General features: G+C 34.4%; 2 protein-coding genes across 3 annotated transcripts; one reads left to right on the top strand and one right to left on the bottom strand.

Moving 5' to 3' along the window:
• Window positions 1-552: 552 nt before the first annotated feature.
• Window positions 553-8,546, top strand: LOC114712469 (uridine kinase-like protein 3). Of its 2 annotated transcripts, XM_028897017.1 has the most exons (15): window positions 553-703; window positions 1,720-1,883; window positions 2,607-2,698; window positions 3,726-3,795; window positions 4,743-4,861; window positions 5,148-5,244; window positions 5,350-5,429; window positions 5,756-5,950; window positions 6,064-6,147; window positions 6,248-6,308; window positions 6,965-7,025; window positions 7,353-7,452; window positions 7,551-7,623; window positions 7,835-7,917; window positions 8,018-8,191. In XM_028897017.1, exons 2-15 carry the CDS (start codon window positions 1,730-1,732, stop codon window positions 8,189-8,191), a joined length of 1,443 nt encoding a protein of 480 aa, XP_028752850.1. In that variant the 5' UTR covers window positions 553-703; window positions 1,720-1,729. The 2 variants fall into 2 exon arrangements, with proteins under 2 accessions (XP_028752850.1, XP_028752849.1); XM_028897016.1 differs by lacking the exon at window positions 553-703 and having other exon boundaries at window positions 1,102-1,883; window positions 8,018-8,546.
• Window positions 8,547-15,419: 6,873 nt separating this feature from the next.
• LOC114712470 (uncharacterized protein At1g08160-like) lies at window positions 15,420-16,190 on the bottom strand. The gene has a single exon (XM_028897018.1). It carries the CDS (start codon window positions 16,170-16,172, stop codon window positions 15,531-15,533), a length of 642 nt encoding a protein of 213 aa, XP_028752851.1. The 5' UTR covers window positions 16,173-16,190; the 3' UTR covers window positions 15,420-15,530.
• Window positions 16,191-18,228: the final 2,038 nt, after the last annotated feature.

The following is an 18,228-nucleotide window of genomic DNA, read 5'->3' as shown; positions in this document are numbered from 1 at the left end:
TCAAGTTTATCTTCATTTTGGTTTTGGTTTCTTAAATTTCCAACAATAGGTTTTGATCCCTCAAGTTTCTTTTCATCTATAATATTGGTCCTTATAATCTAATAAAAAATTAGACTATTTTACCCTTTTAGGGACTAAAACTTATAGTTTAAAATTTGAAGAATTAAAACTAAAATAAAAACAAACTTAAAAGACCAACAATTATATTAATCCTTAATTATTTTTTGTAAGGATTTTTTTAATTGTAAATGGAAAGTAGAAGATACATTTAATTTTTTTTTTGTCAGCAAGAAGATACATTTAATTATATAACTGAACATGCATACATTAAATTTTAAATGCGCTCATATTTATCCTTTTGGTTGCATTATGTGCACGCGGCACCCACATTAAGGACTTAATTAATTAATTTATGCTACTTCAGTATTTCTTCTTCCAACTACAGTGGCATAACGACGTAATTTCAGCCGAAAAGGAGGGCCATTTTCCAAGCCAAGCGTCCTCTACCCTCCATGCTATATATACAGGAGCGCCACTGCATCTCTCGTGTCTATCTTCATTTCAGACTCTTCTGGTTCTACCTATAATCGAATTGCATTTTGCTTTTGCTCTTCTCTCCTGTCTTGATTCTGCTCACCGCTCCTCTCTCTTTCTCTTTTCCCTCTCTTCTGCTTTTCCAATTCAATTCTGAAGTGATTTTCAGGTATTGGGTATAACTCACAATCAGCATTCCCTACTTCCTATTGGCATTCCATCACCAATTCGTGTGTACTCTTGTGCATTGCTTTGATTATGCTCTTCGCTTTAATTGAATCGCTGTTTTAAGTGTATTTCTTGCCTTCTCTTTTGTTTTTGATCATGATGTGATTGTGGATTTTGCTGATGTACCAGCTTGTTTTGTGTCCATGATTTCGTCTTTGAGCTGCTTTACTTCATTCTGTTTAATTGCATGAAGCTGGTGTAGACCAAGCTGGGTTGCCTGTTAGCTCAGTTGGTTGTCAGGATCGAACAATTGGGTTTGAATTTTTGCCTTGACGGTACTGGGGAGGATTTGAGAAAAGGAAGAGGATTGGCTATGCTGCGTGCATCATGCTTATGAGCCTAAAGAAGTCATCCTTTTGGTCTTGTTCTGGTTGCGGTGGGAGCCAGAAGCATCGTGGACTTACTTGAAGGGTTGTCACGTGCCAAATTTCCTATCATCAGATGGCTCCAATGAGACGGTTGTTTGGCGAAGTTGTTAGGAATGGATGTCTTATCTTTAATCCACCGACCGAAGGATCATAGTGGCAAAGAAAAGAACGTCTCCTTTGATGGAGAACTTCGTATTTTTGTGTAGTTACGTTTACAGTTTATTGAGAAAGATATCAACTGCAGGCCCCACAGACCCCTTTGAGCTTCACTTGGCATGACTTCAAAGGCTGAGCGGCCATATCTGACCAGAGTCTTAGGCCATACGTTATTCGCAAAACACCCCCTTCCCCCTGGGAAAAAAAATTCAAAAAAAAAAAAAAATCAGAGTAGGGCCAGACACAGAAGGAGTATTCCATTGTCTGTATCAACCAACTCTTATAAAATGCACCCTAAAGACCAAGAGTGTGTCACCTTTTTCTCCTTTTATCGTTTATCTTCTTCCATATCTAGTGCTTTTACTGTACTTATTGGAACATTTATTTCTGCTATCAATTTCTTTATTTATGAATTTCTGCTGACATTTTTCAGGTCTTTGCCAATGGCTACTAAATCTGTTGTAGACTTAATAGAGTCGTCCTCCGGGGTTCATTTTTCTGGATTTCATATGGATCCTTTAGAGAAAATAAATGCTGGAACAGAGCCTCCAACAACTTCTGTGGCTGACCACATGTATAATCAACCGTTTGTCATAGGTGTGTTTTTGCATGACAAGTTTCCTGTGTTGCCATAAAATAAATCAAATACCTGGTTTTGGTGCTGCAATTGATGGCGGTGAACATTTAATTCCTCTTGTATTTAGTGGGTCTGACTTCTAATAGGGCAAGCAAAAATTCCTGCCTTATTGGTTTGTTTTCTATACGTTGAGATCCCAGATTCTACCCATGGTGGACAGGGTTGTTCTGTTTTGGCAAAAAAATGTGATGAACTATGCATTATGTCCAATGGATATGGTTTCAGATCTTAAAGGAGTCCTGAAGTTGTCTGTTATGACATACTATTAAATCTTCCTTGTGTTCTGGTGATTGAAGCAATCAAATTTCCCAAACATTTGCTCTGCCAGAGACAAATGACCAAATCAGATTGCAAATTTGTGTAGACTCTAATATTAGTTTAAAATGATGATTACTTATTATGCTAATGTAATTTCTAACATCCAAGTGCTGGTATAATTACTCATGCATGATAATTAATTTTGTCAACAATTAAATGTCATTAGCTTTTATATCCACAAAATAGCTTCTTCGACTGTTTGTGTTGAAGATTTCTTGAGATTTGAAATTGATCTAATTTTCAAAAAATTTTGTCATGCATAATGAGTTTGTAAGAATCAATCGTTTCTTTAGTTTTAATGCTTGTAATTGCTTAGTTAATGAATTATTAATTAGTTCACTTTTTATGATTTTGGTTTATGGTAGGTGTTGCTGGTGGAGCTGCAGCTGGGAAAACTGAAGTTTGTAATATGATTATTCAGCAACTTCATGACCAACGAGTTGTAGTTGTTAATCAGGTCATAAATTTTCTCTATTGATCTATTCATAGTCAATTTATTGCTTATCTTGATCAAATGCCTGATCTTTGAGGCAATCAGCTACCTTATGTGCTTAAAGCCATATCAGCATCTTTTTCTCTTCTCTCCCCTTTCTCTGTACCCTTTGGATTTCATTTTCTTGGTTTTGACCTTCCATATAACAAAATGTTTTATAAGATTGGCAATGCTATATGGTAGTGAATGTGTGATGTTAAAGGGACAACAAGAACAAAAAGTTAGGGTAGCAAGGATGAGGATGTTAAGATGGATGTGTGGCTGAAAAATATAGGATTCATATTGACCATATATGAGGAAAAGGGTGGCATCTATGGAGGGGAAGACGGTATAAAATTGTTTAGGTGGTTCGGACATTTGCAGAAAAAGTTGATGGAGACACTGGTGAGGAGGTTTGAATAGATAGTATTGAGTTTTGTTGAGAGAGATAGGGGAAGACCAACTAGAACACTCAGAAATTATTGGACAAGACTTTTTTATTTGTCCAAATTGGACAAGACTTTTTGGTGACTAATATATTCAAAGAGTTGGTCGTTCATGAGACACAATGGTGTATTGCATTAATGTACTTCATCCTACTTAGTCAAATGAAGCTTCTTGTTGTTCTTGTTGTTTTCGACCATCATTATAACACTAAGTGGAAAAATTTCAGCATTTCATCTCTGATTTTACTCAGTTAGTTTTAATGTTCTATCTTACTTTCCTTCTTACCTCTTAATAGATATTTACATTCTCTCAACTTTTCCCTCAAATTTATTAAAGCCGAAGATGTTAGAGTTGTTGTTTTTGGCCAAAAAACTGGAAAAGAATGTAGGATTTATTTTCTTTTGTTATTGATGTCACGTATGTTTGCCCTTTTTCTTTTCTTTAATTTTTTCTTTTTGTTATTCATATTGCATCACTTTTTCCTTCCATCCATCCTGTCTTCGTTCTCCGTTTTGTAGGATTTGAGCTGATAGGGATCCGTTTATTACCGAATTTAATATGACAGGATTCTTTCTATCATAATTTGACGGAGGAGGAACTCACTAGAGTACAAGATTACAACTTTGATCATCCTGGTCAGTATGAACTTGACTTAGTATTCTCTATCACTAGCTTCTTACAACTTTATCTTGGTACTTTATAGTGTTATATTGAAATGCTTTCTTACTCTGTTAAATTTAATTTATTGCCTTGAAGAATTTTTATAAATAATTGTTAAGTAATTTTGTCACATACTAGTCATCTTTTTCTCTGGTTTTGTTAGACTTGTATAATTTTTAACGTGGAACTTCTATGTTTCATTTGATGAGTCCCTGTGACATTATTATCATTTACAGAATTATTTAATAATATCAAGGATAGTGCTTGGGAAAAATTAATCTTGATAAATTAAATCCAACAATATTATTTTCATTTACAAATTTCTAGATCCTTATATAATCTAGGAGACTTCAATGCAGTTGTACTGTGTTTCCATGATCTTGCTAATGGATTCTGAGTATTTTTGAGAAATAATTCAGCTTTCAACTCCAACTTCCTTTGGGTTCTTTTTATGATTATAGATAGAGGAGAGCAGACTTCCAAAATTGGCGTTTAAGTGGTTTGACACATAATTGAAATAAAGCTCATTCTTTGAAGGACAAATCAGAAAGAAAATCTCCTCGTCCATAAAGTAATACTTAGCGCTCAGCTAGCAAAATTTGTGGCTAAATGTGCATGGTTATAGTATGCTGGCTTTTAGCCCTCAAACTAAGGTCTAACTACTTTAATATATCAACTTCAAAGTAAAAAAAAAAAAAAAAAGACTATTCATTAGAGAAAACACAAACACCTTTTTATGTTACTTTAAATAAGAGGGATGTACATTGCAAAAGTCTAAAGTTGATGCGCTAAAATTTTACCTAGTCCTCTATTTAGGAGGGTGAAATGCATTTTTCCCCAGCTTACTATTGCAAATGTGAATGATGGCTGTATTGCTGGTTGAGTTCGATACTTATCTGACAATGCTGCTTATATCTTACAGATGCTTTTGATACTGAGCAATTGCTTGAAGTTATGGACAAATTGAAGCATGGACAAGCTGTCGATATTCCAAATTATGACTTCAAGAGTTATAAAAGGGATGCTTTGCCCGCTAGACGGGTATATTTTCAACTTCCACATTTTTCATTGCAATTTTACCCCATCTGAAGGCTTTTAGATTGAATTTGGTCTTCTGTACCTGCAATGTGGATATTGTCCTAGAACAATGCTTTTAGTGCATATGTTACATTTTGATGGAGTCAATGTACTAATACCTTTTACAATTGGTTTCTTGATAGTATGGCATAGAAGAGTTTGTTATTTGCATACTTAACACCAATGACTTCTGGTTGGTTCTCATGCTTGACATGTGGATGTTGGTTTGTACTTAAATTTGTTTTTGCAGGTAAACCCTTCTGATGTAATCATTTTGGAAGGAATTCTTATTTTCCATGATCCTCGTGTTCGGGAGTTGATGAATATGAAGATATTTGTTGACACAGGTCCTTTTTTAATTATTAGTCCTATATAGTTTGACAATTACCATACTTCATGTTTTCTCTAGCATTATTCTTTCTTCCGTTGTCTGATTCTTGCTTTTGGTGCAGATGCTGATGTTCGACTGGCTAGGAGGATCAAGCGTGATACAGTTCAGAAGGGTCGGGATATTGGTGCTGTGCTTGATCAGGTAGTAACTTTTAGTCACATCAGTTGCAATACCATGAAGACTATTTTATTTTATCATTCATTCATTTATTTATAATTATTCTTAAATTTTCCTGCGTTTCAAGACACAGCAATGTTAAGAATTGAGTAATTTAGTTTAATGCTGCTTATTAGTTATAGTAAAAGATCCTTGGTAAGAGAACACAAATTATTCAGTTTTGTGGATTTGGATTATTAGGAAATTTTAATGCATATGGTTATAAATGTCAATGGCCTGAAGTCTTCCTTATCAGATGTTGATGTTTTATGCATTTCATAAATTCTGATAGCTGACTTTATTTGATGCAGTATTCTAAATTTGTAAAGCCAGCTTTTGATGACTTTATTCTTCCAACAAAGAAGTATGCCGATATCATTATTCCCCGTGGAGGAGACAATCATGTAGCAATTGATTTAATTGTACAGCATATCCGCACAAAACTTGGTCAGCATGATCTATGTAAAATATATCCTAACCTTTATGTTATTCAGTCAACTTTTCAGGTATCACTTCTCACTATTTTTGAGTTTCTTTTCTTGCTTTGCCCCTCCATTTGGACCTCCAAACACTGGTTTCTTACAATGGTTGAATCAGCATTGTAATTCTTATTATGCAGATACGGGGTATGCATACCCTGATACGTGATTCTGAAATAAAAACACATGATTTTGTATTTTATTCTGACCGTTTGATTCGTCTGGTAGGTGTACACAGTTTCATTTCTTTATTTCTTAATTTAGTGGCGGCATGACTTTTTTGGGGGTAAATTATTACTGATTATAATTCCCGCACTTGACCAGGTTGTTGAACATGGCCTGGGACATTTACCATTTACAGAAAAACAAGTAATCACTCCGACTGGTAAGCTGTTCTATTTGTTGCTCCCTTGTAACTCTATTGTCATAAGTAATGTTCTTTGCGTGCCTGCGTGTGTGACCACCGACCAAATAGGTGTTTGGTTAATGTTTTATGGTTTAGGTTCTGCCTTCCTTTTACTTAGTGTCTTTTTTTCAGTTGTTCTTTAAAATGTTTTCTCAACCACTGGCCATTTCAGTTGCTGATCTGGATAGCAGCTGAGTTACTCAGAATACATGTTTTTAGCGGGGTACAAAGTCCCACAGTTATAGTTTTTGTATCAAACCATAAATTAGCATTTGCAGCAAATGTCGATTCCGGGATGTCAATACTCTCAATAGCCAAGCTATTTATTTTTATGCTAGACGCCTATTCTACTTGGATATGGTGGAATGATGTAATATGATCACAATATTTCTACTTCAGGGAAACTTCATATGGGAATCAAAGCCGCATCTTGTGGTTGTACTTAAGATGCATTCTTCCTCATGATTTTGGTTGTAGCAGTTACTGTACTGAGCAATGGGCTTGCCTGCCCATCTTCATTTAACTATCACTGTTGTTCCGTTATCTACTAAAGAGAACAAGTTTATTTGAGGGTCGAGTCTTGTTATTATGATTGTTTATTCTTGACCTTCATTGTGTATTCATATTAACTGCAGGGTCTGTGTACACTGGTGTCGATTTCTGTAAGAGGTTATGTGGAGTCTCTGTAGTCAGGAGGTATCAGTTAGCCCTATATTCGAAGCCGAACACTCAACAATTAAGATGTTATTTTACTTCTGATTATGTCAATATCAAAATGTCTTCTCTTGGTCATCCATAAGTTACCGAAATGAATAAAAAGAAAGATCATTTGTTTAGTCTTTGCTGTTAGTTGTTTTTATTTTTATTTTTTATACATAATAAGTATTTAGTAATATCCTGTTTTGTAAGTCTTCAGCAATGAGTCCTTTTTTCTCCTTCCTTTATGTGCTGACATTTTTCCTGAAAGGTTGTTGTTTGGAAAATAGTCTGTCCTTGTGTTGATATCTGTTGATATATTGGCAGTGGGGAGAGTATGGAGAATGCCTTAAGAGCATGCTGTAAAGGTATCAAGATTGGCAAAATTCTTATTCATAGGGAAGGGGAAGGGGACAACAGTCAGCAGGTGTGTGCACTTTATCAGCATCTTCTGTATACTTTGGATACATTTCTATGTTTATCAAATCTCATGATCCCTGACTTCCGATATTTAATATTGGGCAGCTGATATATGAAAAATTGCCTAACGATATCTCTGATAGGCACGTGTTACTGTTGGATCCCATCCTAGGCACAGGTTTGTCATTCTCATTGCGTTTGTATTTCTTAGCTGCTTTTGAGTTACAATTGGGTTTGAGGTATTCCCATTCCAAAAAAGATGAGTTAGAAACTTTGTCATTTATTTACTGTTCCGCTGCTGTCAACATAATCTACGAAAGACAAGTATGGTTTTTCCCCCCCTATTTGGTTCGTCATCTCTGTAAATGTATGAACAATGTCTTCTGCAGGAAATTCGGCTGTTCAAGCAATTTCTTTACTTATAAAAAAGGGTGTTCCAGAGTCCAACATTATATTTCTAAACCTCATATCGGTAAGATCCTGCTGTGTTTAATTGTTCTCTCACCATCATATTTTCCTCCTCTCGTGCTTTCTTTCTTTTGCCGTAGTAATTATAGTTCTCATTTTGCCAGGCGCCCAAAGGTGTGCATGTGGTCTGCAAAGCCTTTCCCAGAATAAAGATTGTGACATCTGAGATCGAGTTGGGCCTGAATAAAGACTTCCGTGTTGTACCGGGTATGGGCGAGTTTGGGGACCGGTATTTTGGCACAGATGATGATCAGCAAGTGGTGGTCCCTTCACAGTAGTTATTTTACATATATAAGACGTTCGAAAAAGGTTGAAATTTGCTGAATTCATGCTGTGCTGGAAACGGAAGCTCAATTTTATGCTCATCTGGGCCTGCCGGCTTAGAGTCATAGTGTTGTGAGTTGTGACCAAGTTGCATTGTCTTTACAAACCGAGGTACAATGGGAATTATTCAATGCAGTTTTTAACCTTTGGATTGTACCAGAATTGCTCTTTAGATGTTGGCTTCTTTTCCAGGCACTGGTTGGTATGTCTAGATGCATTTATGAACCCAGGGATTTGATCTCCAGAAATGAATGTATATAAATAACTTGAATTAATTACTTATGGTTTTGACTGCATTTTGGTTCCCCAGACTTTGTGCTGGTTGATCTACAGCTTCTGTAACTCAAAAGGATACCTTGGGCCTGCTAGTGAGCAAGCTGGTCAGCTTGTGCCAGCCAGGCAGTAGCTTTCTTGGGTTGATTTAGTGGCTCAGCTTGGTGGCGTTATTTTTTTGCGCCCAATTTGACCACCAAAATAGTGAGGTTGGATCAGATTCACTGGGCCGACATGGGCTAAGAACATTTTTAGGAGAGTCATTGTTAACATAAAAACAAAACAGGGAAAATCACTGTGCAGTTCCAAGGAATGAAGGAATGTAATTACCAAAAACATCTCAGTAAGCTTTAATGCAATAAATGACAATAAAATTCGTGCTATTTCCTTGTCATTTGAGACTTTGGTTTTATCTTTTGGGTCTCTGATTCTCTTTTTTACCTGAAAAACCTTTCCTTCAACAACGGATCACTAACATTTGCCATGTCATCACCGTCAAATTGTGTCTGCCATCTTTAGCACATCATTCGCCACAAGTGTAGAACTAGAAATCTAGAATACTAACATGTACGATTTATAAATTTTAGGGAAAATTATTCCAAAGAATCCCACACAACTAGAGCCGGTAATACGGGTTCAGTCTGTCAACTTGCCAAAAATGACGGGCTTGGGTTGGCAAAATGCCAATGTCCCAAGGTGCGGGCTGGAGGTGAGGGCTAGTCCAGCCCGTACCGTTTTCAACCCGCTCCGTTGTGGATTGCTTTTTTTTTTTTATTTATTTTTTTAATACAATTTTCAATATATCATACAACATAATTGTAGGATTTTGACTCTCAAATTCCACATTGACATCTCTTCATTCATGTAATTGCATATGTAATATACACATAAAAGATTTAGTTAATTAATTTGGATAAGAAAAATAGTTAAATTAATTATTTAGAAAAAATATGTGTTAGAATTTCTAAAATATCTTCTCAAATTATAAATTAATCCTCATATTATTTTATTATAACTCACTACTCAAGTTTAAAACTCCAAGTCTAATTTCAAAATTTCAAACTAAACTCAACTTATATAAATAATAATAATTTTTTTTTAAAAAAATATTTAGGCTAGCCCCAACTCGCACCGCTGCAGGCTGGCCCGCATCCGCACTGCCAGCCCACATTATCAGCTCTACACACAACATTCTAAAATATTCCAAAGCTTTTTGTAAATCATCAAACTATTGTGGAGTCTCACGGCCTTTAATTTGAAAGGAAAATATGAGTACTTGTGAACTTGGTATCAGCTTGGCGGACATTAGATTTTTTCAATTGATTAAGTTCTCTTATTCCTATGCTATATGTCATTTGTAACATCATCATTAAAATGATACCATGAAGTTGAGTTTCTAGGAATCTTGCTCAAGACACGGACTGTTTCTTCGTATTGAAGAAGCAAACTCATGATCCTACAAACAAGAAAGTTACCGACACTAAACCATTTGACATAGTGATTCAAAAATCAGTAGGTCAAACCAGGATTAACTAAGGATCAAACTGGCCATATTAAAATAATATAATTTAATTGAAAATAACAAAATACAATAACATTAATAATCACTAATAACAAAATACAAAAAAACACAACAATAGTTTGATTGTAATAATAACAAAGTACAACAATATTGAGAATTTTGATTTTTATGATTTTTTAATAATTAAAATCAATAATCATTGATACTAAAATCATCATTAAAATTCATTCAAATCTAGAGTGATTGAGATACTAGGAGTTGAATGAGAAAAAATAGAATCAATAGCAATATAATCCCAAACTGATTCATCACTAGTTTTTACTAATTCACTTCGGTTTGATTGAGTTAATGCCAATTCAATTTTTGACCGGTTCAACACTCAAACTAAACGAAACCGCTAGTTGGTTCACCAATTTTTTTGTTGAACCGGTCGGCTTGGTCTGATTTTTTTTTTCTTTGTTCCTGAATATAAAAGGTTCCTTCTATGATATAAGACTTCACTTTATTTTATTGTGTTTATTTATTTGTTTAAAGAGAAATAATATAACCTTCATGAACTTCATGCTATATTTACCTTCCTTAAACTTTATAGTTTTACAATAAATCTTCCTAAACTCTTACACATATTAGTAGTTTTGTTCATTACTTATCCACACACACACATATTAAAATTTAGAGAGCTTATATGCATGTAACTCAACTTGAAAATGTTATATACACAAAAAAAAAATTATTTAAGGGGTGTATAATTGATGGGATTTATTCAAACTGAAAGTGTAAGTGAGTTGATTATTAAATTTTAAATGTTAAGAAATTATTTGAATATGGTTCAAAGTTCAGGACTATTTTATGTCATTTAGTGGCTACTTATTTGAGCTTAGACAATATGGATGTCATATACACATATTAGTCGTTTTTTTTTTTGGTACATCAAGGCAAGTTCATCAGCTACGGCAGCAACGCCTATTTGATCCACTCGCCATCTGTCACGACAAAAAGGCAGGAAAAGCGACAAAAATTAAAAAGACACAGAAAATGAAAGAAGGTGCTCAAATGATTGATGTCATTGGCTTGGACCCAAGTAACTGTTTGGAAGTCGTTAGAATCGTTGCATAATCACCTGTCATTAACCTTTATTGCGTCCCCCCCCCCCCCAAAAATAATTCATTATAACTTTTCCCTCGTGTTTGTAAAAAGGTTTCTTTAAAAAAAGGAAGAAACCTGAAATTAGTTTTTTTTTTTAATTTAAGCACGTAACATTTTAAAAATAACAGAGAAGGAAGTAAACCCAAATTGAAATTTCAAAATTCAAGAAAAATGACAAAAATGACCTTTGTTAATCCCATTGAGAAAATGTGTTGTTAATTCTAAATCGAGACTTATAATTTCACAATTAAAACTTGTTATTCTCAGATGAATTGTTATTATTTTTAATAATTACATGTTATTTCATATGTTATGTATCAAGAAAAAATGTGTTGTTAATCTCAAATCAAGATTTTAATTTCACAATAACGATATGTTATTTTTAGATGAATTATTGTTATTTTTAATTGATTCACATATTATGTATTTAGAAAAAAAACGTATTATTGATCCCAAATCGAGACTTGTTATTTCACAATAAAGACTTGTTATTTCCAAGTAAATTGTTATTCACAAATGGGCATTTTTGTCATTTTTTTAATTTCAAAATTGCGCTTTGATTTTATTTCCCACTATGCCATTTTAAGTGTTAAGTGTTAAATGTCTGAATTGAAAAATATTAACTTGAGGGTTTTTTTTTTCCTGAAACTTTTCCAAAAAAATATGAAAATTTAAAGATAGCATAAAACAAAAATACCATGTCAAAATCAAACATATAAATAAAAAAATAAATCTTATGAATTACATCATATTCTGTGTAAATTCTTATTTATTACTCCTCTAATCGTAAATGTAAGACACATTTCATAGTATAAATGGGTCTTACATTTAGAAATGAAAGAATATTTTTTTTAAAGATAATACTTTATTATTATTTACAGTATGACTAAATATATATTATTTTCGTATTTTAAAACAAATGATCGATACTAACGAAACTGAAAAATATGAGCAACAAATTGAGGTAAATTATAAATATGTTTGATAAAATATTGATAAAAATTTAATAATAAAAATAATTTAATTTTTAAAGGAATTTAAAATATTAAATCATAAGAATTAAATTAGAAGTAATGCCACATAATAGAAAAATTACAAATGAAAAGACCTCATCAAGGAAAAAATATTGACAGGTACAAAAAAACTGGACTGGACTAATTGGCTCAATCAGAAAATCGATCTCCAGTCCGGTCTAGTTTAAGGAGAAAATCAATCACCTATAGAACCAGTAATTAACTGGTCAAGTTGGTATTAAATCGGTCAACCGCCTGGTTTGGGGGGTTGATCGGTTTAATTTTTTCCTACCCAATATCCAAAACGACGTCATTCACTATTAAAAAAAAAAATTGCAACACTATTGTTCAATTCCCTCGATCCCTATCTCCTAGCCAGAATCCCATTTCCATCTTCATTGAGCTCGACCGTTCTCCCTACCCCAAATCCCTTGCATCGCCGTCGAGTTGCCGTGAGAGTGCAGACAGCGGTGTGGTGGTCAACTTGTAGTGGAGACGGAGGCACGGTGGTTGACCAAGATTCCCATTCCCTTCTTCGTTGAGTTCGTTCTAGTCGACTGTTCTCCCTGCCCCAAATCCCTTGTAGCACCATCAAGTTGCCGTGAACAGTGGAGACAGTGGCGTGGTGGTCAACTTGTAGTGGAGACGGAGGTGCGGTGGTTTATCTGTCCTGCGTCGTGGAGAGTGGAGACAGAGGAGGCACAGTGGTCACCTCTCCAAACCCTAGATTTCACTGCTTGCTTGGTTCAATTTCTTGGTTCAAATTCAATCAATCATATCAGTTTTGGCGTATTGGGTAAGCTCGAAAAACATTCCCTCCCTTTTAGCTAGGTTGTGATTTTAGGAATAAATTGATAAATATCTCTGATTTCTGCTTGTCTCCACTAGCCGAGAGGGATTGGGAAATGGGAAGTGAGGGCAGATAAAAATCTCTAGCTGAAGTTCAGCTACTGAACACTCAAAGTTACTTGAGAGTTTTGCCTTTCTGCTTTGCTTTCTGCCTTTCACCGGATTGCCTCCGCCTTTCGAGTTTCTTCACTGGCTGAGATATGTAGTTTGTAACTTCTTATCTTTTTTGGACTGATTATTATTTATAAATTTTGTTCTATTTTAATGTTATGAATTAAATTGTATTATTTTAATATTACTGGTCCGACCTCAGTCAGACCCTTGGTCTGACCAGTGACTCTTGACCGGTTTAATATTCGGTTTGGTTTTTTGTTCCTTGGATCTGATGAAAAAAAAAAAAGAATAAACTTGTAAACATAATGTTTTGTGGGGTCATTACAAGGAAGAACAAACGGTCTTCCTAACTTTATGTGTGATTATTGATTAATTTATTATTAATACATGGGAAATAAATATAATGTTCTTTAAGATTATGCAAAGACTTTTAAGATTGTGTCAGATTTGGTCTGAGGACTATATCTCAATTTTGCGTGTTATGCTTAATTATATTATTGGGAAATGAATTTGCCTAAAACATATAGTATTTCATATATAATCATGCATATTCTTGATTTTTATATTTCTTTTTAGAAATTAAGGTGCTGAAAATCAGAGAGATGGTTCACAGTCAGACAGATCATTAAATCAATCAAAAGAGTCATTTAAATTCAGTGATGTGATTTTAGTTGAACTGGGATCATTTCCATCATGATTAAAATAAAATAAAATAATTTACAAAATTATTTGTATATAAATCTAAAAAGAATAATACTCAAATAAAAAATAGATAATTATTCATAAGTAAGTTGAAGAACATTCATATATGTTGTATCAACAAAAAAAAGAAAAAAGAACATTCATGTATGAACTATACATAATCCGGTAAATTAGAATTATTATAATACAAATTTGATATAATGCTATTTTTTAATCATACCAACCGAAAACTGATTCAGTAATTGACTAGTTTGATTAGATAGCAAGAATTAGGTTTTAATACTATGCTACTAATAAGAGTAAGAGGTGAACATATTTTTATTTGAAGTTTTAAATAAGGATGAATGAGGATGTCATGAACATGAACAATAAAATTAATAAAAGCAACATTAAAATTTGTTAGCAAATTCTGGATGAGTTTGGCTAAACCACACATGCTTGTAAATAAAAATAAATTAAAAAGGTCTGGTTTTAGAGGATAAAAAGCATGGGATAATGCTAGCTTTTAGACTAGATCATTAATTAATATATTAAAAATTCATGCACAAAAAAATAAATAAATAAAAGCCTTCTAGCCAAATGCAATGGCTATTTTTTTAATATAAAAAGGTTTAGGTAAATTAGGTCCTGGGAGCTCAAAGAGATATTTATAGATCGCCTACTAATAAAGTTCTCACATCACCAGCAGAATTTAAACTTACGATTTTATAGACTATGAGTAGATTCCTTACTAGTAAGAACAACTTTTATTGGCAATGCCATGGCTATTATCAATAAAGCAGAAATAAAGGTTTAAAGTTTTATGCGCAGATTTGAAGGGCCTGCTTTTACAAAAGAGAAGGGCCATCCTACTCAGCAACACAGGGTTTTGAGAATCCTTATTTGCTTTTGAGTAGCCGCTCTATTTTGGTCGATTCTCTTAAATTAATTTAATCAGCTTAGTTATTTTTATTTCTAAAATGCAAATGAATTATCCTCCCACAAAACAAAGCATTGAGAACTGAGGAGATTCATCCTTATATACATATATATATAATTAAATAATTTAATTTTTTTGAACTACCTAGTCAGTACTTTACTAAACTTTAAAGTCACTGGGTGGTTATTTCAAAGTTACGATTTAAACCCTTGAATTATTAAAAAATAATTGACAAATGACAAAGTTTGAATTTAAGAGGAAATGCCATGTGATTTGGCAAGTTAAAAATTAAAAAACATAAAGAATAATTTTATAAATATATACACACATATATATGTTTAGATGAAATAAATTCACCCAATATGTGAATATTAAATATTTTTAATTTCTTAAAAATAATTTTTATTTAATATTGTAAGTTTCCAACCCTCTAAACTCCGGTTTTTAAACTCATCAAATTTCTTGAATCTCCGTCACCGTCCGGCCAGGCCGGGATCGTTCTCGGAGTTTCATGTCTGGATCGAACTCCGTCAGTTCGAATTTCAAAGCAAAGGAAATTCCATTTTTGGTAATCATCAATTTTTCTGTCTTCTTTCACCTACCAATTAAACAGTTTGACTGAATCATTCTTCCACACACTTGTATTTAACAATATATCCAGTATTCATCTACTATTTCTTTTCTGTATCCAAAATTCTAAATCCATATTAGAAACTTGCTAGAAAACAGCAGATTTTTACAGTCAAAAATCATCTTCATCGCTTTGTCATGCACGTTCTGGTTACTTCAACTCCACTTGGTGGACCAGTCATCTCAATCTGGCATGTGCTATGGATCCAGAAAGACATATGAATGAAACCCGCAATGGCTTTCACTCTAAAGGTTGCCCTCACGATGTAGTTCACCTTGTTGCTCTGAACCTGCCTCTGAAGCTTCACGCCTAGATCCTGAGGCAGAAACACCAAGCTCGAAATGAAGTGAATAGGCTGCAACCTCGTTTCCCTTCGCTTCTGTGTGAACGGCTGAATCTTCTGACTCGATATGACCCTGTCCGCGAAGAAAAGCTCGATGTCGCCAGATTCAAATTTCACGTCGATTTTCCTATTAGGGTTCGAGAAATTCGCGAGTAGAACAAAATCGCCGTTCAGGTACTCCGGAGAGTCGAAGTACACGACGTTGAGGCTTGCATTAGGAATGTCGAATGTAGGGTTTTTCGGTTTGATGGTGAGGAAGACGATCAGCGTCGCAATTCCGAAGAAGATGAGGAGAACGCTGAATATGAGGCACAAAACTGCAGCAAACCATACTGCTGGGTTAGTTCTTCGAACTCTTGGTTGTCTCAGTGTTGTTGATAGCCTACTATACTTTCCGAAAAAATTTGGTGATTCTAATTCCATACAACTGTGGTTTACCGATGCTGTGATCTGGTCGGTAGAATTTGGCTTGATTTGCTTAGTGGGTGGGGATGCAGATGCTGGTGGAGGTGGGAGATCAGGCATGTTTGAGTAGTACTACTAGAAAAGGCTACTAATTTACTGCACAATTGAAGAAGCAGGTGATGAGAGAAAAGTTCATGGAAGCGAGGACGAGGATGAATATGTTAATTTATTCCCAATTGGGGTGGTCGATTAAGGAAAGTAAAAGAGGGAAAGAAGCCTTTAAATTGAGTGGCAGGGTGGGTGGGCGGGTAGGTGGGTGCGGTCGGTGTGTTCTTCTAGCTATTGGCAAAAGTTAGGAATAGAGATATAAGGGAGCTAAAGTTTGAGGCCAAATCAATGTTGGGATTTTTGAATGTTTTGCTTTTGATGCATAAAGAGTTATAGTTCCGCGGAGAACTCTCATTCTTTTATTGCTCTTGCTTTTAAGGTCTAAAGTTTGTGTTTGACTAGGCAGTGTCTAGGGGCAATCTTTGAAACTAGTCAATTCAATGAAGGGCTTAGATCAAGCCTGCACACCAGTCATTACCAAGTGTTGCTTCATGATATCAAAACCTGCTTACTTGGAAGAGCAGGATGATTAATCACTAAGGAATGTGTTACACTATTCGGAAAGTGAATCACGTTCTTAGAGTACAACAATCAATCAAATATTCAATCATGGAGGCTAGTGATCCATTAGTAGCACTTTTTGGTGTGTCTCCATCATGAAAGTTCTATTCAATTATATGCTTACTGGTGCTCGTTTGTCTATCTGGCCAAAATAAATAGGGTTTACTCCTCCACAGCCTCGAGTACTGAAAATCAAGGATTAAAAAGAGCCAAAGATTGGAATACAAATCTCTGTCACAACTTTATTATCAGATTTTAGAAAATAATGAGTATGAAAGAAACAAGCAGAAGACCGTAGAAAGGAAATATAAACGATAAAGCACACAAACCTACCATCTAGAGAAGACGAGAATATAAATTTGATATTTATAATTATTGTCTATGTCTTTCTCTTATTGGATTAAATACTAGAGGAGTGTTTGGATTGAAACTAAACCATGATTTAAAAGTAATTTTACGGTATGCGAAATAAATATGTGAAGGAATTTGTCTCAGTTTGAGAAAAAGTATTTTTTAAAAGTATTTTTATGGTTTGCCAAACACCTCTTAGATCCTAGGGAGACAAATCATTTTTGCTAATTGCTAGTGTGCCCGATTGATCAAATGAACCCATCTGCATTTGACATATCGAGACTAGAAGGAGCCATAAGCCATTAGGCCAAGATTTTTAATATTTCGTGCTCGGCAGTATCGTCTTAGTGTTATTGCAAATTTACATCTACAATCTTAAAGAAATTCGATGACTAACTGGCTTAACAGTACATTTTGGAGCTTGAAATCGGAAGAAAAATGTGTGAAATATTATTCCTCCGATCATCAAATACTGTTGGTGGGTGAGGGTGATTTCTCCTTTTCCCTTTGTTTGGCTCAATCTTTTGGCTCAGCTTCCAATACTGTTGCTTCGTCCCTTGATTCATATGGTCGCTCTCTTTCTCTCCCTCTCTTCCTCTGTTCTTTCAGTTATGCCTTTTGCTTCTGTTTTCGTCGTGTATGTGATTATCTTGAATACAGCAGGGGCTCAATATTGTGTAACAATATATGGATTTTGATGAATGACGATGCTTCTTTAAAACTGCATTAAGTTATTGCTCGTACTACTAAGTTCTCTTGAGTTCTTTTTCCCTCCCTTTTGTAGTAAATCTTAATTTATGCACTCGGTCGGTTGGAAAACGATGAAAATTATATTTTTCATACGAGTTCGTCTAATTTATTTTTTTTTTTTTGCTTGCTCTTCGTTAGAACCTAAACGAAGCCAAGCTATGCTTGGTCGTTTGTTTTCTGGATACCCTACAAAGAGTTTCTAGAAGTCAAGGAACTAAATATTCGATTTTCATTTGGTATTCTAACGAAGCTTAATTTAGGCGTACTTGTTTCTGCTCCGTTAAAAATGCTATATCTACTTTTC

This window comes from Neltuma alba, unplaced genomic scaffold, assembly GCF_004799145.2.
Source record: "Neltuma alba isolate B1F8T4 unplaced genomic scaffold, ASM479914v2 tig00011364_pilon, whole genome shotgun sequence".
NCBI lineage: Eukaryota > Viridiplantae > Streptophyta > Magnoliopsida > Fabales > Fabaceae > Neltuma > Neltuma alba.
Note: the sequence above shows the minus strand (reverse complement) of the source record. Positions and strands in the feature narration are given on the sequence as shown.